The following is a 25502-nucleotide window of genomic DNA, read 5'->3' as shown; positions in this document are numbered from 1 at the left end:
TAATATGTTGATTGAGGAGGAGTTGGGCCTGCTGCCAGGCAATTTCAGTGGAGAGGAAGTTCCAGACAGCACTGACCCTTTCCCTGAACTTGGTTTTCTAGACATTTAAACATGGTTAATAATTGTGTCGACATATACACAGTCCCAGGTAAAACCTTGTACAAGTGCTGTGTAAAGACACTCAACAACAAATTAGAAGAAGAATCTTTACTGATCACACGACACGCCACATGACAACACATGCACATGCTTTTCGGATGGTGGCCGGTGAAATGTTGCCTCTGCATTTGACCCATCCTGGCTTGTCCTTCCTCCGGGGGGGCAGCCAGAAGCAGTGGGTAGCTTTCGACGCATGCCCGGGGACCTGGTTCCAAATGTCCATCGCTGGTCAGACGATGATGTGTGCATGTTTTTGGTGGGGGTCCTTACTGATGTTAGATGGAGGAAACCCCATGTGAGCACGAGGAGAACATGCAAACTCCACACAGAAAGGACCCTAATTGGGAGATAACCCGCCAGAGCACGGTGCCAACAGCGCCCCAGGCGGGAATCGAACCCAGGACCTTCTTGCTTTGTGTTGTGGAGGGTTCTCTATAAGTGGCGATATGGAACGATCACTGTAAATGCTTTTATTTGTTTAATCACTCCAACAGTAATGCCCTTCCTGTGTTTTTAGAGACTTATTTTTTTATTATTCCCACTTGAACCACTATTTAAAGTTTGAAGTATTTTATCTGAACAATTTTCTGAAACAACCTTTGTCTATGTTAGAGAATAATTGTCAAAGAGGTTGTTCCGTTGTTTGTTGCTCTGGTCAGAGGCAGAGTGTGGCTGGATTTGGCCGTCTCCTGAGCTCAGCAAAACCTTTTGGGAGACGACAGTCTCAAGTTCCCATGAGGGGTGGATACAGGAGTGGAGGGAGGGAGGAGTGTGTGTGAAGTCTACATCCTTTGTGATGTAGACTTCACAAAGGATTTAACATGGACTTTACAAATAGAGACTCTGGTGAGGAAGGCGAGGCAGCGTCTATACCACCTCAGGCAGCTGAAGAACTGGAACTACCCTCCCCTCCCCGCAGGACTTATACACCAGGAGGTGTAGTAGCAGAGCCCGCAGGATCATGAAGGATACTCACCACCACAACAACGGACTGTTCCAGCTGCTGCGGTCAGGCAAGCGCCTCCGCAGTCACACAGCGAGAACAGAGAGACAGACGGAATTTCTTCCTGCAAACCATAAGAACTGTCAATGCTGACCTCACCAGGGGTCCTCATTGAGCCTCACTTGACATTTTACTGCATATATGTATGAACGTATGTATATGTATGTGACGAATAAACCTCTTGAATCTTGAAGTAATGAGTGACGGGGGAGAGAGAAAATTAAAGGAGGGGGTATTTACAAGACAAAGAGAGAAAGTGGAGGGAGGGTTGAGAAAAAGGTGTGACTGGTAGCTAAAGTTGACAGACGAAATACAAAAAACAGAGCGACAAGGGAAGGAAAATTACGGAGCAACGGCAAGCTTGTGAGACAAGGATGTACAGTTGGAGAAGGAGGTTCAAGGCACATAGAGAGATAAATAGAGAGAGTGCAACTGGGGAGAGAGATGGGCTGATTGATTGCACAGAATTTTGAACGATGGAGAGATGAGAAAAGTAAAGCTCCCATTCACCCCTCTCTCTCTGCCAACAAGTGCAGAGAAAGCTTGTGGCGCCGGTTTTATAAAAAGGAACGATAGTGAGAGAGCGAGCGAGCTGCATGAGAAGAGAATGATTCACTAATTAGGTTTGATGAACAGTTCCACTCAGTGTTCTTTCTTTTTATACTTGTATTCACCCCTCCCCCCTCGCACACCCCCTCGGGCGCTGAATACATTCAGGCTAATTGTCGGCTGCTGTTGATTGAAACCACGCCTGCCTTTCCGTCTGTTTTCCTGGAGAAAACGGGGAAGAATACTGGAGACTAGAGTGTTGGCTCTCCCTTTCCACCCCCCTTCTCTCTTTCTCTCCCTCTTCTTAAGAGCAGGGAAATCAAAAACTGAAAATTAAAATTCAGGAGGAGGAGGTTTAAACATACAGGACAGTGAACTCAGTTCTCTAGTTTATGGTTTCTCGAAAAAAAGAGTAATAATCACATCTAAATATATGGTTATTGAGATCTACCTGCTTAACCTACTTTCTCGGTTGTGTACCTAAGGCTTTTGCCACTTGAGAATTAGAATATCATCCAGCATCACAGGGCCATAGTTATCTGCACTACGCAGTGGACCTCAACACTGCTCTGTTGTAAGTGGACCCAACTAACTACTAACCGACTAAATTCTGCAAAAGTAGTGAGATTGTCGACCATGTTGTGAAGCCCACTGCAGGGGGTGTCTAGAACAAACAAGTGGCATTCTTTGTGTGAAAGAATGTCCTTCAAAGGAAGAGCTGAAAGTACAATCAACACTGGATTAGCTTTTACAGGATGGAGCGCTCTGAAAGGACTCGAGTCGGATTCTGACTTGATAGCATTAGTTAGCGCCTTATAATAGACTGATGCCCCCTCTCAAGGTCAAATCACACAAACGCAAACAACTAATAACTAGAATTTCAGGGCCAATTTTAATTCTTGCTTTCATGTGTTTTTTTTTTTTGTTTATTTTATTTTTCAGGTTTTTCAATAGGTTTTGCAAGAAAGGCAATACAGACAAACTGACACGTGCCAGGCAGTATAGATCGGAACCAGAATGGGTTTTATTTTGAAGAAACAGAAAGAAGAAGAAACAGTCTTTATTTATCACGCAACACACCACACGCTTGCACACACACACACACATGAACATGCTTTGATGGCGGCCGGTGAAATGAATTCTCTGCTTTTGACCCATCCTGGCTTGTCCTTCCTCCGGGGGCACAGCCAGGAGCAGGGGGCAGCATACGTGGACGCGCCCGGGGACCAGGTGATAAATGTCCATTGCTGGTCAGTCAATGATGGGTGCATGTTTTTGGTGGGGGTCCTTACTGACGTGAGGTGGAGGAAACCCCATGTGAGCACGGGGAGAACATGCAAACTCCACACAGAAAGGCTCCTGTTTGGGAGATAACCGCCGGAGCACGGTGCCAACAGCGCCCCAGGCGGTACATTTACATATATATAAGGACATGATTAAGGGGGCATGGCTGGTGTGTGTATATAGTGTTATTTCACTTTAAGGGGGCATGGCTGGTGTGTATATAGTGTTATTTCACCTTAAGGGGGCATGACGATTGCAAAAGTTTGTGTATTGAATACTGACCGACTGCGGGAACGAGGTTGAGAACAGTGAGATGTATGAAGTGTATTTAGTATATATAGTCTGTATATATAGTGTTGTTTCATGGTAAGTGGGTGTGACGATTGTGAACGCTGGTGTAGTGAATACTGACAGACTGCGGGGAACGGAGATGAGATGTATGAAGTGTATATAGTATCTATTGTGTATACAGTTTATAAAGTATTTATAGTGTATGCAGTGTATATAGTATTTATAGTATATACACTGTATATAGTATGTAAAGGGTGATGAGATGCTTGGTATTGTACAATACAGACTGGTCCTAAGTCTGAACGCTCGTTAAACAGGTAAGTTAAGGTGTGTGTGTGTGGTGTGGTGTGGTGTGTGTGTGTAACTTGGTGTTCAGTGAGGAATACTTGTATATTCAGGTAGATAATGTAAACTCAGGTTTGTCTTGTTTGTCTTATTTGTTATTTTAATATTTCATGATCTGCCAGGTCTTCCAGGTCTTTGTATTGCTTCCCCAAATAGTTCTCAGAAAAGAAAAAAATTCTATGTTCTCTTCTCCAGAGTGTTTCTTAATTTGGGTCTTTGTGTTTTTAGCCTTTTTTCCCAAAATTCTTTAGTTCTGCTTTTGCTTTTATATAATGTATTTTATTCCTTATGTAAAGTACTTGTGTTGTGAAGATTTGACTTGACTTGTTTTTTTTTTCATTTTTTTTTTTCCCTTTGCCTTCTCTTCCCTCTCTCCTCCTCCAGGGCCTTAGTGTATATAGCTCATGGACTTGCAGAGCACAGTGGACCCTACGAGGAGATCGCAGGGAGACTGAAGCAGCAGTCCATGGTGGTGTTCGCTCACGACCATGGTACACACTCTCACATTGATGCAGACTATACACACAAATATGAATGTACACACAGGGTGGCTCACACATCAACACAGCTCATGATGCAACAATAAGCTCTAAGCTCCTTGTTGGAAATTAATTAGGCAGTGGAATTGTTCTGCTGTGCATCTGCGTTTGTGTGTGTTGTTATTTCTATGTCTGAAAACAGCATTGTTTTTTCATGTGTTTGTGTGTGTGTGTGTCTCTTCCTGTATATGTGTGTGTGTGTCAGTCCACCTCCTGTGCTAAGGCAGAGAAACCTGTTTGGAACAATGCGGAGGGAAACACCCTGCAGGTTCCATTGTTGGTCTGGTGTGAGCGGAACACCACCTGCTTCTAGGTTTCATTGAAAGGTGTTGACACTGTGCTGAACCTGTGCCATGTTTAAAGTCAAGACGCTGGCTATCGGGGAGGATCCCACGATTCAAGAGGTTTATTCATCTCACACATATATATATATATATATATATATATATATATATATATATATATATATATATATATATATATATGCAGTGAAATGTCAATGCAACGCACCCGGTGATTACACACAATATGTTGTAGACTGAACACAGTAGCTACCTAAGAATTTCTACTTGACCAACTAACTGATTCCTAAAACGTAATGCAGTAAGTCGAATGCAATAGAATAAAATAAAAATATATAGAATAAAATAAGAACTCAAGGGTAATGCAGGGTGGGGGTACAGAATAGATAAAGGGAATAGGCTTATGTGTATAGGATAGACTTATGTATATGGGATAGGCTATTTATGTATTTACAGATATGTGCATCAAAGTGGCATGTGAATAAATTGAAGTAGTGTTTGTGAGATATACAGCACAGTATACAACAGTACGGCGCAGAAATACATAATTAATCCAGTCATTGTGCCCCTGCATGAACAACACAGGCCTCATTTCATCTTCATGGACAACAATGCTCCAGCTCATGGAGGTGGCATCATTAGGGAACGGCTGCTGGAGACTGGGGTACCGCAAATGGAGTGGACTGCACTTTCTCCAGACCTGAATCCCATAGAAAACCTATGGGATCAGCTGAGTGGCCGTGTAAAGGCTCGTAACGCTGTACCCCAGAACCTCAATGACCTGAGGGCCCCCTTCAAGAAGAGTGGGGGGCCAGGCCTCAGCAGACAATAAGTTGACTTGTGAACAGCATGAGACGTCGTTGTCAAGCTGTAATTGATGCTCGAGGGCACATGACAAGTTATTGAGACATTGACATTTGTTGTTGTGGTAAACCCACCACTGTTGTTGGCTTTTGTTTCAATACACTGTTTGAGATGAGGAAATCACCATTGAATCTTTTACTTAAATGCCCTACTTTCATGATATATCACTGTCGCGTGAACTTTTTACATTTTCCATAAATTTCACCCGAGGTGTGTGTGTGTGTGTGTGTGTGTGTGTGTGTGTGTGTGTGTGTGTGTGTGTGTGTGTGTGTGTGTGTGTGTGTGTGTGTGTGTGTGTGTGTGTGTGTGTGTGTGTGTGTGTGTGTGTGTGTGTGTGTGAGGCAATGTCTGCGGCAATGTCTGCAACCCACAGAAGTTGCTCAGGTAGTGCAGCTCATCCAGGATGGCACATCAATGCACACTGTGGCAAGAAGGTTTGCTGTGTCTCCCAGCACAGTGTCAAGAGCATGGAGGAGATACCAGGAGACAGGCCAGTACACCAGGAGACATGGAGGGGGCCGTTGGAGGACAACCCAGCAGCAGGACCGCTATTTGCTCCTTTGTGCAAGGAGGAGCAGGAGGAACACTGCCAGAGCCCTACAAAATGACCTCCAGCAGGCCACTAATGTGCCATGTTTCTGCTCAGAAACAGACTGCATCAGGGTGGTATGAAGGCCGGACGTCCATAAGTTGGGCCTGTGCTCACAGCCCAACACCGTGCAACCCTATTGGCATTTGCCAGAGAACACCAGGATTGGGAGATTCGCCATTGGCGCCCTGTGCTCTTCACGGATGAAAGCAGGTTCACACTGAGCACATGTGACAGACGTGACTGGAGATGTCTGGAGATGCCGTGGTGAACGTTCTGCTGCCTGCAACATCCTCCAGCATGACCGGTTTGGCGGTAGGTCAGGGATGGTCTGGGGAGGCATATCCTTGGGAGGCCACACAGACCTCCATGTGCTAGCCAGAGGTACCCTGACTGCCATTAGGTACCGATCTGAGATCCTCAGACCCATTGTCAGACCATATGCTGGTGCAGTGGGCCCTAGGTTCCTTCTGATGCATGCCAATGCTCGGCCTCATGTGGCTGGAGTGTCAGCGGTTCCTGCATGACGAAGGCATTGATGCTATGGGCTGGCCTGCCCGTTCCCCAGACCTGAATCCAATCGAGCACCTCTGGGACATTATGTCTCGTTCCATCCAGCGACGCCACGTCGCACCACAGACTGTCCAGGAGTTGAGTGATGCCATGATCCAGGTTTGGGAGGAGATCCCTCAGGAGAACATCTGTCGTCTCATCAGGAGCATGCCCTGACATTTTAGGGAGTGCATATAGGCATGTGGAGGCCACACACACTATTGAGCCTCATTTTGAATTGTCTTGAGGAATTTCCACAGAAGGTGGATCAGCCTGTGATCTGATTTTTCCACTTTTATTTTGAGTATGATTCTGAATCCAGACCTCCATGGGTTAATGATTTTGATTTCCATTGCTCATTCTTTGTTATTTTGTTCTCAACATGTAATGTGTTGTTTAAGTGTTGCTTTTATTTTTTTTAGCAATGTATATACACTATATATAATAATAATAACTGGGATTTATATAGCGCCTTTCACAAACCCAAGGATGCTTTACAAAGGAAAAAAAAACAAAGAACAAGACAGGGTAGATAATCATAATAAATAAAGAACAAAAAAAAAAACAAAGGGTCCGGGGCAGTAGGCTTGTAGGCGTTGTACGGGTAGGTTTTGAGCAGGTTTTTGAAGGTGGCATGATGGAGCATTTTGAATGTCAATGGGGAGAGAGTCCAGAGGGTGGGGGCTGCCACACTGAAGGCTCTGTCCCCAAAGGTTTGTAGCCTAGTGCGGGGGGTGGAAAGCAGACCCGTGACCGAGGACCGCAGCTTCCGGCACAGGGCGTATGGGTGGAGGAGGTCGGTTAGGTACTGCGGGGCAATATATACTATATACACATCTCATTTCATCACCGTCCTCAGTCTCGTTCACGCAGTCTGTCAGTATTCACTACGCTAGTGTTTGCAATCGCCACGCCCCCTTACCGTGAAATAACACTATATATAAAGAAGATGATACTGTATATATACGAAATACACTATATACGTATACTATATAAACTCTACAGTATATACTATATATACTATATACACTATATATACCAACCACGGCCCTTACCGTGAAATAACACAGGCCCTCGCTTATCGACCAATTTGCTTAACGACCTGGTTGTAGGAACGGAACTCAGTTAAGTGAGGAGGACCTAACATGATGGAGCCTATACACTTCTATCAACTAAATGAAAACTGTGTGTGTGTGTGTGTGTGTGTGTGTGTGTGTGTGTGTGTGTGTGTGTGTGTGTGTGTGTGTGTGTGTGTGTGTGTGTGTGTGTGTGTGTGTGTGTGTGTGTGTGTGTGTGTGTGTGTGTGTGGCACAGAACGAGAGGTTATTGATCGCTTGCTGGTATCGCTGCAATGACTGCATGTCGTCACACCTCTTTGTTTACTGTTCGTTTTTCATGCTACATTGATGTAAGTCGGCCGCGTGCAGAACACTGATTAGCACCAAGTTAGCAGAGAACACTAGCATAGCAAACAGACACACAGCTGTGTGTGTGGGAATGAATGAATGAATGAAAGCGAGCGAGCGAGAGAGAGAGAGAGACAGATGGAAAATGTCAGAGGGAAATTGATGGATGAACACATGATTTTTGAGAGCCCACTGGTGTTTTGGTTTCTGGGTTGCAACCGAGTGCTCCTGGAAAGTGAGCGCGCATGCGCACAGACACACACACACACACACACACACACACACACACCCACAATGATGGCACACACACTTGAACACACAGAGACCCTAGTAAAAGAGGAGCTGTCATTCAAAACACCAACATGAACACACAGACACAAAGCTGCTCCTGAAACATGTATTATAACGCTTAATGAGGAGTCATAACACACACCCTCACAAAAATACACAACATGCTGCTACTGCAGTGTGTATTATAGGAAGGGGCTGAGTGAGCATTGTGTGTATATTACTATGTGTAGACATATATCAACACATACTGTACATACAGGCACACAAATGCACCAGCACACACATACAGAAATGAAGACAAAAGACACACACGCATGTGGCAGTGTCTGTCCCTTGACAGTAATGAAGATAAAAGAGGCCAGTCATGTTTGCTCCCCAATCTGCCATTCATACTTCTCTTTATATATCGGTCTCTCTCTCCTTCCCTCTCTCTGAATTCACATCACTGAACCTCATTAACACGAAATTCTATATATTAAGAAGAAGAATCTTCATTTGTCACACGCCACTACAACACACGCATGCACACATGCTTTTGGGTGGTGGCCGGTGAAATGGGTTCTCTGCATTTAACCCAGTCCTTCTCAAATAGTGGGGTGCGCCCCCCTGGGGGGGCTCGTAGACCTCGGGTTTTTTGCACCGAAGAAGAGCACAAAGCACAGAGCAGGAGATATGAAGTGCAGATAACAAACCCTTAAGAGACACCATGGAAAAATATTTAACAGGGATGAAAAGAAAGGCAGAGCGAGACGGCGATAATGAGACAAACGTAGGTCTCCCGAAAGCTAAGACGAGGAAATATGACGAAGCGTATGTAGCGCTTGGCTTCACTGTGACTACGGTGGAAGACGAGGAAAGACCAATATGTTTACTGTGTCTAAAAATGTTGGCAGCGGACAGCATGAAGCGAAATAAATTTAGGGGTCACTTAAAGACATTACACCCCAATCACGCTGATAAGCCACATAAGTTTTTTTAGCTAAAACGTGCCGAATATTGCCAACAATCGTCCCGCTTTGTGAATGCTACTTCAGTAAACCAGTGAGCACTGTTAGCATCATGTAAGGTGGCGTACCAAATTGCTCAGTGCAAAAAACCCCACTCCATAGTAGAGGACACTGACACTGTCGCCAGACGTATAAATGACATTGCTAACGATCTTAAAGAACAGCTGGTAGATAATCTCAAAGACAAACATTTTGCCTTACAGTTTGATGGAAGCAACTGACAGCAACAGAGTCTGTTTATCGCTTATGTACGTGTTGACATGACAAACTCCCTGTGTGAGGATCTACTTTTTTGTAAATATGTCAGAGATAGAGCCACAGCTAAAGAGCTATTGAAAATGCTGGACTGCTTCCTGACTGAAATGGGCTAAAGTGGGAAAACTGCATTGGTGTTTGCAGTGATGGTGCACAGACCATGGCAGGGATGAGAAAAAGACTTGGGGCACTCATCAAGAAGGCCTCACCTAATGCTGAGTGGATACACTGTGTTATACACAGTGAAGCACTGGCATCAAGGCACCTTTCCTCTGAATTAAGTGAGGTTATGACTGATATTGTAGGTGTAGTCAATTTTATAAAGACCAGACCACTAAAAACAAGTCTTCTCTGCTATCTGTGAGGATGCTGGCCTACAGAGTGATTGTTGGGAATGCTCCCACCTACTTAAATGCTCTTGTAAGAGCGCATGTTGCCCCCCGGGTGCTGTGCTCGTCAAATGAGCGTCGCCTGGCTCTGCCGGCCATACAGCCACGGCAATCCAGGTTATTCTCATTTGTAGTTCCACGTTGGTGGAACGAGCTGCCAAAAATGACCAGAGCAGGGACCTCCTTCTCTGTCTTTAAGAAGCACTTGAAGACCCAGCTCTTCAGTGAGTACCTCCTCTCCTAACCTACAATTACTTAGCACTACCTAGCAGTATTTATTGTTACACTAATGTCTCTGTCGCAATGTAGCTTGAATGTTATTCTCTCTTGTAAGTCGCTTTGGATAAAAGCGTCTGCTAAATGACTAAATGTAATGTAAATGAGATGAGAGCTGAACATCAAGCTGTGCTGTTTCACAGTGAAGCAAGGTGGCTGTCACGAGGGAAAGTCTTGTCCCGAGTTTTTGAGCTCAGAGAGCAGATAAGAATGTTTTTGGAGCAGGAGCACAAGTATGACCTCGCATAAAAAATTTAGTGATGAGCACTTCCTAGCAAAACTGGCCTACCTGAGTAACATATTTGGAAAGCTAAATGAACTAAATCTACAGCTTCAAGGGAAAGAAACACCTCCCTCAGGTCACAGACAAGATCAGCTCTTTCACTCAAAAGCTTGCAATGTGGAGCAGGTGACTTGAGGAGCATATTTCATCACTGATGGGATTCTTTAAAAGATACTTACCTGAAAACAGTTCCCAATATGACTGGGTGAGAGATCCTTTTAATGCACCAGCTCCAACTGGTTTCAGCTCTGCATAGGAGGACCAGTTCATTGATATGACGTCTGACTCCACATTGAGACTGAGGTTCACATCACAGACACTGAGTGAATTCTGGCTGAGTGTAGAGAGGCAGTATCCACTCTTAGGGCAGAGGGCCATGGGCATTCTTCTTCCTTTTGCAACATCTTATCTTTGTGAGACTGGCTTCTCTGCTGTTGCTGCACTGAAGACCAAGTACAGGTCCCAGCTAAACATTGAGCAGGAGCTGAGAGTTGCAGTATCATGCTTCAAACCCCTCTTCGAAAAGCTGTGCATGGCAAAACGTGCTCATTGTAGCCGTTAATCCTGACTTCCTCATTTTGATAAAAAAAATCAGCACAAATTGTTTCATTCATTTTTGTTTTATAGGTCAAAGTGTTTTATATATTGTGCTCCTGAGTTAATATTGCTGATCAATTTGAATTTATTACTATTTATTGATTATATTTAATTTTATTTTTCCGTATCAAATGCTCAAAAAATGTTTACAGTTTAAATAAGGATTGAACTTTATTTTTTTTTTAATTTCAGGCAAATTGATGCACTTTAAGTCTTTTCTGTTACAGACTAAAAAACAATGTTAATAAAGTTATTCTTTGTAAGTTGATCTATATTTCTTTCTCTTTTTGTTTTCTTTAATGTTAATAAGGATACAATGTTTTGCAGAGGTGTACTTATAACAATTTTATCGACAAATGATACTATTTACAGTCGCGGCGGAGAGTTATGGGGCGCAAAATGTTTACTTCTTCTTAGGGGGGGCGTAACAGAAAATAATTGAGAAGCTCTGATTTAACCCATCCTGGCACCCGAGGACCTGGTTCCATACGTCCATCGTGTGCATGTTTTTGGTGGGGGTCCTTACTGTTGTTTAATGGATAAAAGCCCCATGGGAGCACGGGGAGAACATGCAAACTCCACACAGAAAGGCCCTTAATTAGGAGATAGCACGGTGCCAACAGCGCCCCAGGCAGGAATCGAACCCAGGACCTACACTGCTGTGAGGCAGCAGTGTAATGCACTGTGCCACCGTGCCACATATAGGTATAACTAAAGCTTTCTCTTTAATTTCATTGAATACCTCTCTCTCCATCTCTCTCTCTCTCTTTTGCACAGTGGGCCACGGTCAGAGCGAGGGAGCGCGGATGTCCATTAAGGACTTCCAGATCTACATCAGGGACTCTCTGCTTCACATTGACCTGATGAAGGCTCGCTATCCCGGCCTGCCCGTCTTCATCTGCGGACACTCCATGGTGAGATACACTCTGGACGTTCCAACGCCATTTCAGAATGCATGCTGGGATATCTGCATTGGTCACCGTCCGATGTGCCCTCCCATGTTCTGAAGGGTTCTGAGTCAGAAGAACCAGTGCTGGAAAGAGAACTGGACTCAAGTAGAAGCACTGTTGCATTACTGAAACTTTATTCTACAACTACAATGAAAACTACTGGTATAAAAAAAGAAGTACGAAAGTAAAAATATTCCTCTCAAAAACGACTAGTATTTTAGTTACTTTTAAACCCTTGGTGTTTAATGCATTATCAATAAAAGCTTTCAATGGAAGGGGAGATCCATGTAGAAATTTTTTTTTTTACATCACATAACGTATATTCCTCTAATAATTTAATGTATGAAAGGATCCATCAACTAACGGATTTTGTTTTATAAGTAAACAAAAATTCAGTTAAAAACAAAACACAGATTCAAAATAAGCAGCATACATAAAATGTCTTGAAAAAGCCAGATGGAAATTGCATAAGACCGGCTGACAACAATTAAGAAAATTAATTGCAGATGTAAAGTTTGGATAAAATTCAAACTGTCCTCAGTAGCGATGATTTTATTTATTTTTTTAATTGTTTATTTATCTATTTTATTTTAAGCTGTGCTGTCAAAATGCATGGCATACAACACAGAGTATTTGTATGCTATTGCATCTCGGACAGAGTTAGTCTTCAAGTAGAGTTGAACTCCTCATCCTGCAATGCAACTCTTTATTAATTCTTAAATCATGAGCAATGGCAATAACTCTGTCCTGTGGACGGTCTGTGGCATGACAAGCGCACCGTTTTTGGTTATACAGAACCACCACCAATCCCCCTATTTGGAGAACTATTTATCATGTTTAAGTCTATAAACAAGTGATCACTACTCCAAGAGGGGAAGATTCACCACAAGTGAGAAAATTAAACATGGAAACAAACAACATTTACGTTGTAAACAGGAAGCCAAGGGATCAAGGAGTTTGTGTCCCATTGGAACTAGGAGTTGACGCTGAATAAGAGGCTCTTTGGAGTCTTGGTATCTGAAGGCACACAGCTGTGTTCCACCCACAAGCTGGGAGCCATGAGCACTGTCTTCTTCGGGCCTCCGCATCAGATCATATTCTTAAACATTGGAATGTTCCCGAGTCGAGTAAAAAACACTTCCTTTTCTAGTCGGGAACAAAGAAAGGCGGCTTTCGTTAAGAATATCAGTGGCGCTCCTGATGACCGTTTCACATATTTCCATATCACTTGATGGATTTGACTTGGTATGAAAACACTCTGTTCTGTTGGGTGGAACGGTGAGATACTGCCTTCCCAGCTGTTGCCAAAACCAATCATGCAATCATTATCAACGCTGCCGGGTATCTTACGCTCCTACGATCCTGGTCCTCATGGATGAAGATATCTTACCCAGACAATCCCATTCACACTTAAAAAAAAAAAAAAAAAAAAGGAAAAAAGGTGCAGGTGCTCGGCCACCTCTGCCGCCACACACACACACACACACACACACACACACACACACAACATTTTACAAGTAGTAATTTCTTATAGATGATAATAATTACAAATTGTATTATTCCTAATTATTAATAAGAATGTGAGGGAGTGGTCTCATACAAATTAGTATTCATGAGCTGAGGATTAAGTGACAGGTTCAAGCTCGCTCGCGATCAAATTGAAAAGGTGCACGTAAAGAAAATTCAGGTCGCCTGATGGGCGTGGCTTCCCAAGTTGATGCTGTGATCTGATTAGCTGTATGTAGGAAAAGTAGAAATACCAGTTTCTACCTTTTAGACGATATCAGTTCGTTTTTCAAAGGGAAGAGACAGAACAAAATGCATGATGGCTGAAGTTATGAGTAATGAGAAAATATTGTTTTGTTTTTCAGTTGTTTATCAGTAACTGAGGCTGTAGATGTACATGTAGAAATGTGGTAATATCCGTATGTAAACCAGTTCCCCCGGCTAGACTGTACTGTTGTGTGTGGGTGTGGGTGTGGGTGTAAGAATGGCTCTCTTTGTCCCCATCCCAGCAGCACACCCTCATCTCTCTTTTGATCATTCACTTGCTGCTCTTCCCTTTTACAGCGTATGTCTCTCTGTCAGGAGACAAATAGTAAATGTGTGTCTGTGGTTTGTCACACACATACAGTATACACTACTCACAAAAAGTTAGGGATATTGAAATAAATATTGAAATTTCAGGATGAACCTAAAATGCACTATAATCTTTACAGGTGAACTTCATTTGACCTTCTCTAAACTTTTAAATGCACATGTCCAACTGTTCCATGTTTCCGTACTTTTTGTACAACTTGCTGTTCTCTTACAAGGAGCTGAACGGCAAAATTCACAACAGGTGTTTGATCCATGAATCGACCAATACATTTCCTTCAATGAGAATGGGTATTTAAACAGTCCTCTTCATCATGCTGTTCACATGTTGACATCATGTCACCAAGACGACACCTAACAACTGATCAACAGCACCTTGCCTTGCGAGGCTTCAAACAGGATGTTCTCAGAGGGAAGGGGCCAATGAGCTTAGAGTGTCATCAGCAGGTTGCAACAGAGTTAGACTGGAAGAGTCACCGAAAGGCATAGAAGTGGACGTCCTTTGGCCGCATCCTACACTGATGACCACTTCATTGTGAACAGTGCCCTGCGGAATCGGATGATGAATGCCACTCAACTCCATGTACATTTAAGGGAGGTGAGAGGCACCAAGTGTCACGTCAGACCATTCAAAACCCTTTCCATCATCGTGGTAGACCACCTGCAAGGGTACCTGACCACACCACCAGGCAAAGTCATCATCGTCTTGCAGGGGCCAGGCAGCGTTGATGCTGGACGAGGGACCAGGGGCCTCAGTGCTGTTCTCTGATGAAAGTTGATTCATGTTGAGCAGAAATGAAGGAGACCTCAAGGAGAGCGCTACGCATCAGCCACTGTTGTCACCAGACGAGCCTTTGGTGGTGGTGGTGTTACAGTGTGGGCAGGTGTGTCGAGTCAATACAGAACTGCCCTACACTTTGTGAATGGTACAGTGACAAGCCCATACTACCTGAATGACATCATTCATCCAGTCATTGTGCCCCTGCATGAACAACACAGGCCTCATTTCATCTTCATGGACGACAACGCTCCAGCTCATGGAGGTGGCATCATTAGGGAACGGCTGCTGGAGACTGGGGCACCTCAAATGGAGTGGCCTGCATTTTCTCCAGACCTGAATCCCATAGAAAACCTATGGGATCAGCTGAGTGGCCGTGTAGAGGCTCCTAACTGTGTACCCCAGAACCTCAATGACCTGAGGGCCCCCTTTAAGAAGAGTGGGGGGCCAGGCCTCAGCAGACAATAAGTTGACTTGTGAACATGAGACGTCGTTGTCAAGCTGTAATTGATGCTCGAGGGCACATGACAAGTTATTGAGACATTGACATTTTTTTGTTGTGGTAAACCCACCACTGTTGTTGGCTTTTGTTTCAATACACTGTTTGAGATGAGGAAATCACCATTGCATCTTCTACTTAAATGCCCTACTTTCATGATATAATATCACTGTAGCGTGAGCGTTTTACATTTTCCATAAATTTCACCCGAAAGTCAAATGTGTGTGTGTGTGTGTGTGTGTGTGTGTGTGTGTGTGTGTGTGTGTGTGTGTGTGTGTGTGTGTGTGTGTGTGTGTGTGTGTGTGTGTGTGTGTGTGTGTGTGTGTGTGTGTGTGTGTGTGTGTGTGTGTGTGTGCAGTATATACATGCATACTATATACACACACATATATAGTATATGTGTGTATATATACATATATTTGTGTGTGTATATATATACACACATATGTACATACACACACACACACCCGTGTGTGTGTATATATGTGTGTGTGTGTGTGTGTGTGTGTGTGTGTGTGTGTGTGTGTGTGTGTGTGTGTGTGTTAATTCAAATTTAGTCAGTGAAGTAACTTACAATCCTTTGTCTAAGGAATGTTCCCGGAATTCACCTGCTAACAAAACAGTCGCATCCAATCTCCAGCCACGTTAGCATTGTTGCTTAACAGCAAGAAGATCCAGGGTTGGAACCTAGCTTGTCTGGGGTTTGTTTGTTCGCCTGTGTTTATGTGGGTGACCCTCTGGCTCAGGTTTCCGCCCACATCAACAGACGTGTTGGGTATACACTCCTGCTGCTGAGCCAGGCCCTGGCTCCAGTCCTGGAGTTGGTAGCTCCTAATTGTTAGGATGGGCCAATAGCGGATGATGTATATCTTTACAGGGATGAATTAGTAATAATTAAATTACTATCTACTACTTATTTTCATTTTCTACAAACTTAAATGTTCCTTCTGGGCACAGAAGTATTTGGATGCCATTGCATTCAGGATGAATCGGCAAGCAGAGTTCAAATTCTCAACCTGTAAAGCCACTCTATAAATCATCATGAACCTCTTACAATAACTCTCATTTAGATGACCTGTGAGATGGCAAAAGCATTTGCGTTCTACGTGACAGCCACCAAATCCCCCCTTTTTGAAGAACAATCATACCGTGTTTCAATCAATGAACAACTAATCGTCATTACTTCTCCAAAACGGTGTGAATCACCACTGTTGGGACAAATAACATAGAAATAAACAACAACGTGATTGACAAAAGGTAAACAAAATTTTGATGATGTTTCATTTTTGTTCATTGGCTGTGTTCTCCTTCCTTCAGGGTGGAGCCATCAGTATACTGACAGCGGAGGAGAGACCCAATGACTTCGCTGGCGTGGTGCTGATAGCTCCCTACGTCAAGGTTCACCCAGAGACGGCTTCATCGTTTAAGGTACGGCACAGCGATGTTTACCAGGGGAAGACACACTGCACTCACAAAATGGCCATTTGGGGGGAACTTAAAGCACAGTGGGTGCAAAGTGAATTGGGGTCATTGGGCAAATTTCACAAACCGTTGAAATTGTCGGCAATGCGTTTTTTTTGCTCATTGGAATAACTGTTCATACCTGATTATACCATAAATATGTCAAATCACCTGGCTTATTTGTCTTATAAGTGTCGTCAGCATCAATCTAGCAAACTTAGAAAGATTCTCATTTGTGTTTGAGCAAGAACTCTGATAGAGAGGCGGGGTGATATCCAATAGGGACTCTTGTCGCCTACAGTCAGCACACCAAAATGCCCAAAATCAAAAAATAATTCACTATTGCTCTCTGCCAAGATACCAAGTGTAAACCCAAACTCAGGGCTTAAAACCATCTCTTCAGAAACACAGGGTGACGTCACAGAAGCTGTGTACATTTTTGGTGCGGTCTGTGTACTCCACAAATAAACTTGACTTGCCCTACCTGCTTTTCTCTTATTTATGCTACTCTTCTCTCTCTCCATTCCCCTCCCCATCCTCCAACTTCTCTCTCATCTTTCCTATATTCCACTCATTTTTATCATTTTCTCTCTTGTACCGCTGCACTGCCAGCCGGAAAGATCTATCTCAATCTGTTCTCTTCACCTCTTCTCACATTCAACCTTTTTTCTTTCTCTTTTGGCACTTGCTTTAGCTCTCCTTCCCCTCTCTCCCCTTTTCTTCTCTCTGTTAAACCTTGACTCACCTCCTCTCCAAAATCCAAATCCAGATTGTCATTCTTATTTGAGTCCTCTATTAATTCCTGATTCATCGGTGCCATCCATTTGTTCAGCGAGTCATAGTCCTTCAAGCAGTGGCCAACATCATGAGCGGCACCTTTTCGCACCTGTTATCTGCTTTGCGTGGCAACAATCAGTTCAAGTATCACTTGAGTGGGATTAACCATCTTCCAATGTCAGACTATGTGTTTGACAAATCAACAAAAGACTTTCTTTGAGTTTGCTGCCACCGTTGCCTAGTGACTGGCAGGAAAGGAAAGGAAAAAAAACAAAGCCCGTAAATCTGGAGTTTAAAGAAAATCTGGAATCTGACGTGCACTGAAATGTTGGTTTGGTGTCTCCAGGTTTTCATTGCCAAGGTGTTAAGCCGCCTGATGCCTCAATTGGTTTTGGGCAACTTGGACAGCAATTTGGTGACACGGAACAAGGAACAGGTACGGATGTGTGTTGATCTGCATGTCCGTGTATTTATGTGCATTTGTTTAGCACGTATGTGTATGTCTCTGTGCCTCTGTTTTGTGCCTGTGCATTTCATGTTGCATTTTACTTATTAATAGATTGGTGTGTGTGTGTGCGTGTGCGTGTGTGTGCGCACTACTTACTACTATCTGAATCCAACTGGGTGAGGTGTCACATACCCAATCTTAGTTTTCCATTTTTTCGCTGGTAGTCCGTCCAGTTGACTCATCGCGGGATGAGATTATTCATATTTGCATGTTGTTTTAAAGAACATAATGGCCACGGTGAGACAGGATAAAGAACTATCCAGGATAAAATGTTCCTTATTTTCTGTGAAGACAAAATCCTTAAAAGCTATGAACGTTGAAAGACATGACATGACACCCAAGCGCCGTTTTCACGGCCCTAAGACAGAGACACAGAGGACGATGGGTTGTAGAAACCAGTTTATTGTAGAGAGGAGGCTAGGTGGAACAGGCCAGGAGCAGATAGAACATGTCATGACAGGGCTCCTATCCTGAGTGTGTGTGGGGATGGAGGTTTTAACCTGCTGCAATCAACAAGCAACAGGTATGCAGCCACCCTGATCCCAATCACCTAGATCCAGGTCAGGTGTGGCTGCTCAACCCAGACCATCCCCACACCACAATGACACAACGTGCTCTACCTACTTCGGTTAGGGTTCACTGTCCAAGGCAGCAGCACTCAGAGCTTGAAGAAAGAGCCAATTGGACATATAAATGTTATATTATTATATATGCTGAGGAAACATGTTATTCAAGCATTTCATTGTCCAGTCATACTCAAAGTGTTTCAGTGCATTTGATAAATAAACTTGAAACTCGTTATAGAGAGTGCAGTGACTATTTGTTAATGGAATTATACATCAGCAGCACTTAACAATATGGATCATTTCCAATTTTAATTTTTCTCTTACAGTAACTGCAACCAGAACTCTCCTTATGTAACCTCGTCACCTCTTTTTATTCTTTATTTTATTTTTTTATATTCCCCTCTCTCTCTCTCCCCCAGGCTGCTGTGTACGAAAAAGACACGCTGATCTGCCACAGCGGGCCGACGGTGTCATTCGGCCTGCAGTTGATGGCAGTGGGGGCTCGCATCCAGAGGATGCTACCGTCCATCAACTGGCCCTTCTACGTCCTCCACGGCGACGCCGACAAACTATGCGACATCCAGGGCTCCAGGGAGATGTACGAAAAGGCCACCAGCACGGACAAGAAGTTCAAGGTGAGATCCCTTGCCCATAGGTGACTTTTGATGAAGATTTTAATGTTGTTTTTGTATATGGGGAACATTATGGGAGGTGGTTTGGGTTTGATTTTTTGCGGGGGGTTGGTTACAATGTTGGTTTGTCTTGATCCTGTTCCGCTCACCAGGGCTCCCATGAAATCTTTTTTTATACGCGAATATGCAAAGTTACATCTACAACTTACTGTACTAAAGGTACAGTGAGCATAATTGTTACATTTTATTTAGATTAAATATATATATATATTTTTTTTTGGTGTGTTTGTGTCCTCATCATCTCACTAGGTTTACGAGGGAGCATACCACTCCCTTCACCACGAGCTTCCAGAAGTGTCTGAGTCCGTACTGACCGAGGTGACCACATGGATCACAGAGCGAATACCTGCCTAGCCTAGCCTAGCCTAGCCTAAGCTACGCACACTCTGCTACCTTTTATATCATGTCCAGACTCATAGGCTCTGCCCCCGACCCTGTCCTTTATACCACATCCAGGCTCCACCCCTACCTTGTCCTTTATACCACATCCAGGCTCCACCCCTACCTTGTCCTTTATACCACTTCCAGGCTCCACCCCCCTACACTGTCCTTTCTGCCACGTCCAGGGTCTGCCTCTCAACACTGTACTTCATACCACATCCAGGCTCCACCTCTACCCTGTCCTTTCTACCACATCTAGGCTCCGCCTCTCAAAACTGTGCTTTATACCACATCGAGGCTCCACCCCCTACCCTGTACTTTATACCACATCCAGGCTCCACCTCTACACTGTCCTTTCTACCACGTCCAGGCTCCACCCCCTACCCTGTCCTTTCTACCACGTCCAGGCTCCGCCTCTCAACACTGTACTTTATACCACATCCAGGCTCCACCTCTACACTGTCCTTTCTACCACGTCCAGGCTCCACCCCCTACCCTGTCCTTTCTACCACGTCCAGGCTCCGCCTCTCAACACTGTACTTTATACCACATCCAGGCTCCACCCCCCTACACAGCCCTTTAATCCACAATCTCTGACTTCTCTCGCTCTCACCATCATTGTTTGGAAGATGAAGTTTGCATAAAACCAAGTACTTCAACCAACAATTTGTTGTCAGTTTTCCCAAATGACCAGGAAGCATGAAGTTCCGTAATTTGTTTGGCCCAGATTCATTTAGACATTTATTTTGTTCTATGACAGAGGGAAACCTGACTCGAGTTTGTTTGTTTGTCTAGAAATGTAGTCTACACTTGGGAACGAACATCCTGACTTCCCTTACAATGTTTTTTTTAGCTTCGGTTCCAGAAGACAGATGGTCAGTACAAACACATTGTGTGTTCACAAATAAGCTTCACACAGCCCTGGCCCACACTTTGAATCAAACAAACCATGGTTTGGTAGAGTTGGTCATTTATGGTATGTATTTTACTACTCAGAGATATTTTATGAACTGTGAACTTACAGCACCGCAGTGAATCTGTGATTTGTATGACGCTAATGACATCTCTGACTAAACATGTCAGATACTGTACGACACTGAAAGAAACCTTTTCACTGGCTCGCTCCATTCCTATCTCCTTGCGAAGAGAGATACCTACAGGAATATCCATCCATCCATCTATCATCCATCTATTATCCATCCATCAGTCTATCATCCATATATAATCCATCTACCATCCATCTATCCATTCATCTACCATCAATCTATCATCTATCTATCATCCATCCATCTATCATCTATCTATTATCCATCCATCAGTTGTCCATCCATGTTTCTAATGGCCAAGCAGCCACATCTCTCACGACTTCATTTTGTGGAATTGGATCAAGGGCGACATTGTGGCTCTGTGGCTCCTACGTGGTGTTAGGCTCCAGGCTCGAGAGGTGGAGCCAGATCTGAGGTGACGTAGCGAGCGTCTCCATCCTCTGGATGCTGGACCGAGCTCCACCTCTCCCAACAATCAAAGGGAGTCCACTGGAGAGCCTGCGGGGGGAGTGCGGTAACCACGGTGACCGTTCCTCATGTGTTGCCACGGCAGCAGGCCAGTCCATGTCGAAGGTTTTTGTCTTTATTTTGATTGACATTCTTCTGTTTTGTCACCAGGGTGGTGATGAACTGCCTCATATTGATGTTCTCTCTTCGCCCCTTCTTCCGCTCTCTCCTTGCCTCACCCCATACAACTCTACCTCGTCCATTCCTTCCTCACCCCCCCCCGGCAGTTGCCGTGGTGACGGGTGTCTTTGTTCTGTCACAGCCTGGCCCCACCCTGCTCCTGCAGGAGGCTTCCCACTTCTCACTTGCTCTTCCCTGGAGCCCCTGAGACAGATGTTGCTCATGTCATGATGATACATTTCTGTTTTAATGTCCAGCTTGAGCTTCAAGATTTCACTGAGCCACTGTTGGAGGTGGAGCGATAGGCTGAAGGTGCGCTCAGGTGGCCATGCATCTATGCCAGCGTTGATAAGAGAGAATGACTGAGATGGAGACGTGAAGGAGGAGAGCGTCCCCATAGCAGCACCTACTGGAGGGTGTTTACATGGCACCTGACGCTGCTTCAGCCGTGTGCAAACATGGCGTTCCAAAGAGACCAAAGCAGATGAAAGAGCTTCACTCGCATTCACAACGAGAATCAAAATGGAGAAAGAAAACTCTCCAAGTCAGCAAGGATTTAGTTCCTGGGGAGTTTGTTTGTGGTTGATTACAGAATGTTGCCCCCATCCATCCATCCCTCTATCCTTCCCTCCCTCAATCCATCCCTCCATCCATCCTTCTATCCATTCATCCATCCCTCCTTCCATCCCTCCATCCATCCATCCCTCCCTCCTTCCATCCATCCCTCCTTCCATCCATCCCTCCTTCCATCTTCCTTCCCTCCTTCCTTCCATCCATCCATCCATCCCTCCCTCCTTCCATCCATCCCTCCTTCCATCCATCCATCCCTCCTTCCATCCATCCCTCCTTCCATCCATCCCTCCATCCATCCATCCATCCCTCCTTCCTTCCATCCATCCATCCATCCCTCCCTCCTTCCATCCATCCCTCCTTCCATCCATCCATCCCTCCTTCCTTCCATCCATCCATCCATCCATCCATCCCTCCCTCCTTCCATCCATCCCTCCTTCCATCCATCCCTCCTTCCTTCCATCCATCCCTCCTTCCATCCATCCCTCCTTCCTTCCTTCCATCCATCCATCCATCCCTCCCTCTATCCTCCTGGCCCCTCATCCACATTTTGCTCATTTAATCTTTTTAAAAGGGTTTATAATCAGCTTTGTGTAATGTATTTAATATATGATAGTTTTATCAGTTTATGTGACCAGAATATTGAGTGTTTTATGATCATATATAGAATTTAACTCCTAATATCAAAAAAATTAAGTTTGGAAAGCATTGTGATGTGTGCTTTTGGGTGGAGGGGGCACAAAGCAGCAGCTCCATCTAAATGGACCGTGGCTCAAAGCGCTTCTTGACAAATTGCGTCGCCCAGCAGCTTTGTAAATGGCCGCCTTTGTTTGTTTTTTTTGTTTTGTTTTTTTATGGCGACGTTCCGACTGTTTCTCAGAATAGAGCTGTTGTCGTCGGCCCGCTGGAACGCACAGCAGCAGTTGACTGTTTTTTAATGAGGCTATAGCTCGCCGAGGGAGAGACTTAACTCAGTTAATCCTCAAGCAAATGCCGACGACACAAAAGGAGCAGAAAGAAAAAGATGAAAACACGTGAACATCTGTCCTTTACGGCTGGAAACCCAGAGCAGTCCTTTCCATCCTTTTTCAGAATGGTTCAAAATATATTTTACAAACCATAATATTTATCTTACATACAATATTGATACAGTTAACTTGTTTCATGCTTTTAGCCAAGATGCAGCATGGAAGGCAGGTTTTATATTCGTTCTAAATACTTAAAGATATATATGTACAGCCATCAGTGTCTCGTCCACTTTCCAGGGATGAGGAAAGTTGCAATTGAGATAAGAATCTGAGTTTTATATCCGTTCTAAATACTTAAAGATATATATGTACAGCCCTCAGTGTCTCATCCACTTTCCAGGGATGAGGAAAGTTGCAATTGAGAACAGATACTGGATCTCCAGCGTTATTTCAGCCTCAGCCGTCGTCGTCTTATTCTGTTCTTTTAGGTTCATACCACCTCCTTTTCTGACACGTTTGAAGTGATGTGGGTCACCAACCTGACAAGAAATAGAAACATTTTAGAGATGGGGTCACATGTTTCCTCGTGCCTTATTGTGTGTGTGTGTGTGTGTGAGGCTGTTTTCATGGGGCTCATACTGTACATCAGACAATTTTTATACTTAAAGCAATGAATGAGGGCAGTTTAGTTCCTAATTAGGAGGACGATCTCAGTTAAAATTTTCATTCTTGCGTTTCGCAAAATAGCTCAAACACTACTTGACTAAACAATGGTGACGGGCTTCGTGTTGTCCTGGCATTTTGTCACGTTACAGGTTTGGGGTTTTTCTTTGAGGTTGGGCATGTTGGTCTCATATGTGATGTCTAAAATTAATAATTGCTGTTGTACCAAGGTGTATATCGTGCAGCTAAGGGAAAAAAATAACTTCTGAATTACTCAATCTACTTGTTACTATGTTTATGACATTAATAAATAAATGATATGACTGTTCAACTACAGCTTGACTTCATTATTTTCACAACTTTTTTCAAAATAACCTCCAAACTCATGAAGCTAGGTATGCAGCTTTGTTCTGTCTGTTTGTTTTTGTAGAAAATGTTGAAATAAAGTTTTTTTTATATTTAAATGCATCCGTGACCATTTGCAGCACAGAGGAGTTTAGTGTCACACTGTTTGGGGTGGTTTCCATGGTTACCAGGGTGGACGGTGAAGAATGATGCAGCAGAATGGGGACTAGATGGCTGACCCTGTTGCCATGGAGACGCAGTTCCTATGCTCACCAGCGGGTGGCGGTAGGACAGCACGGACCCATAGGGCAAGGTGCAGGGTGTGGGTGCAGCCATTCAAATGAATGAGTGCATGGATGAATCGAGGATCGGGTTGCGGCTGCTTTATATCTAGTCAGTAAAACACATGCCATGAATTGAACTTTCATCCATTTCCCTTTCTGTCTTTCTTTCCCTCAGAATCAGTGTCAGTATCAATCAATCAATTCAAAATACAAATTTGAAATAAAATTCTAAAAGGCTTTATTGGCATGGGAGACATGTTTATATTTCCAAAGCAAAAGGAAAAATGTCAAATGTAAATTCTGCAGTCAAAAACTATACAAAAACTTATGTAATACAATGATGATAGATGTAATACAATATGCCTATCTCCTTCCATGACTTGTTTTTTAATCGACGTTCTTTAAATGGCAAGCTTCATTCTTATTATCTATAGTAATACTATTATTATTACCATAGATCTATTTGCGCTTTAATTCCATTCGTCCGGTCGTCAGCAGGGGGCGCCGTGAGACCACTTTTTGACCAACGTTGTTAAAAGACTGAGACCTCAGCCAATCAGGGAGCGTCTCTGGACTCCACTGTGACCATGGCAACGGCATTATAGCTCAGCGCCACAGGCAAGAAGGAGGTGAGGAGGGGAGAGGCTGCATCCAGTGGCCTGTGGAAGCTCCCAGGAGAGGCTTAGCGTTCTGTGCAGGCCCAGTTCCAGGAACTGGGCGCGGTGTCACCCCTGAGCTCGAGGTGCCCTTCAGGGATGGGGAGGGGGATTAGGTGGGAGAACACAGCTTTTTAAGTAGGTGGGGGTGAAAGGGATGGGATGATATTAACAGGGTTGCATGCCCCAATTTTGCTTCGATCGGGTTTCTTTTTTTGGCCCTCAGACTTCAGGGGAGATCCCACTCTGGATCTCTGCTTGAGTAGAAATGTTTCTCATCCAAAGATGAACAGATCAACTACCTTTTTTAGACACACCCATCAGCCACAACATGAAACCAGGGACAAGTGAAGTGAATCACGTTGATCATCTGGTTCCAATGGCACCTGTCAAGAGGTGGGATATATCATTATTACATATATACTGTTATATATTATTATTATATATACAGTTATATATATATTTACATTTACCAGACACTTTATCCAAAGCGACTTACAATTATTCAAACACTGATGGACGCAGCCATCAGGAGCAATTAGTTTTATATTATTATAAATATACTGTTATATATTAATATTACATATCCACTGTTATATATTATTATATATTTTTTTTATTATATATACTATTATATATTATATATATATACT

The 25502-nt window shown here is 43.8% G+C and overlaps 1 protein-coding gene across 1 annotated transcript in view; it reads left to right on the top strand.

The window, feature by feature from the left end:
* The window catches only part of mgll (monoglyceride lipase), a 31337-nt gene extending 7442 nt beyond the window's left edge, over positions 1 to 23895 (top strand). The window contains exons 3-8 of the mRNA XM_080015525.1: positions 4016 to 4122; positions 11759 to 11895; positions 16623 to 16733; positions 17890 to 17979; positions 19037 to 19252; positions 19559 to 23895. Of these exons, the coding sequence (XP_079871651.1) occupies positions 4016 to 4122; positions 11759 to 11895; positions 16623 to 16733; positions 17890 to 17979; positions 19037 to 19252; positions 19559 to 19663 (766 nt within the window). The 3' untranslated portion in view covers positions 19664 to 23895. The remainder of the gene's footprint in view (positions 1 to 4015; positions 4123 to 11758; positions 11896 to 16622; positions 16734 to 17889; positions 17980 to 19036; positions 19253 to 19558) is intronic.
* The last annotated feature ends 1607 nt before the right edge of the window (positions 23896 to 25502 follow it).

Source organism: Zeus faber, assembly GCF_960531495.2.
Source record: "Zeus faber genome assembly, chromosome: 15".
NCBI lineage: Eukaryota > Metazoa > Chordata > Actinopteri > Zeiformes > Zeidae > Zeus > Zeus faber.
This window is presented reverse-complemented; position numbering and strand designations above follow the sequence as displayed.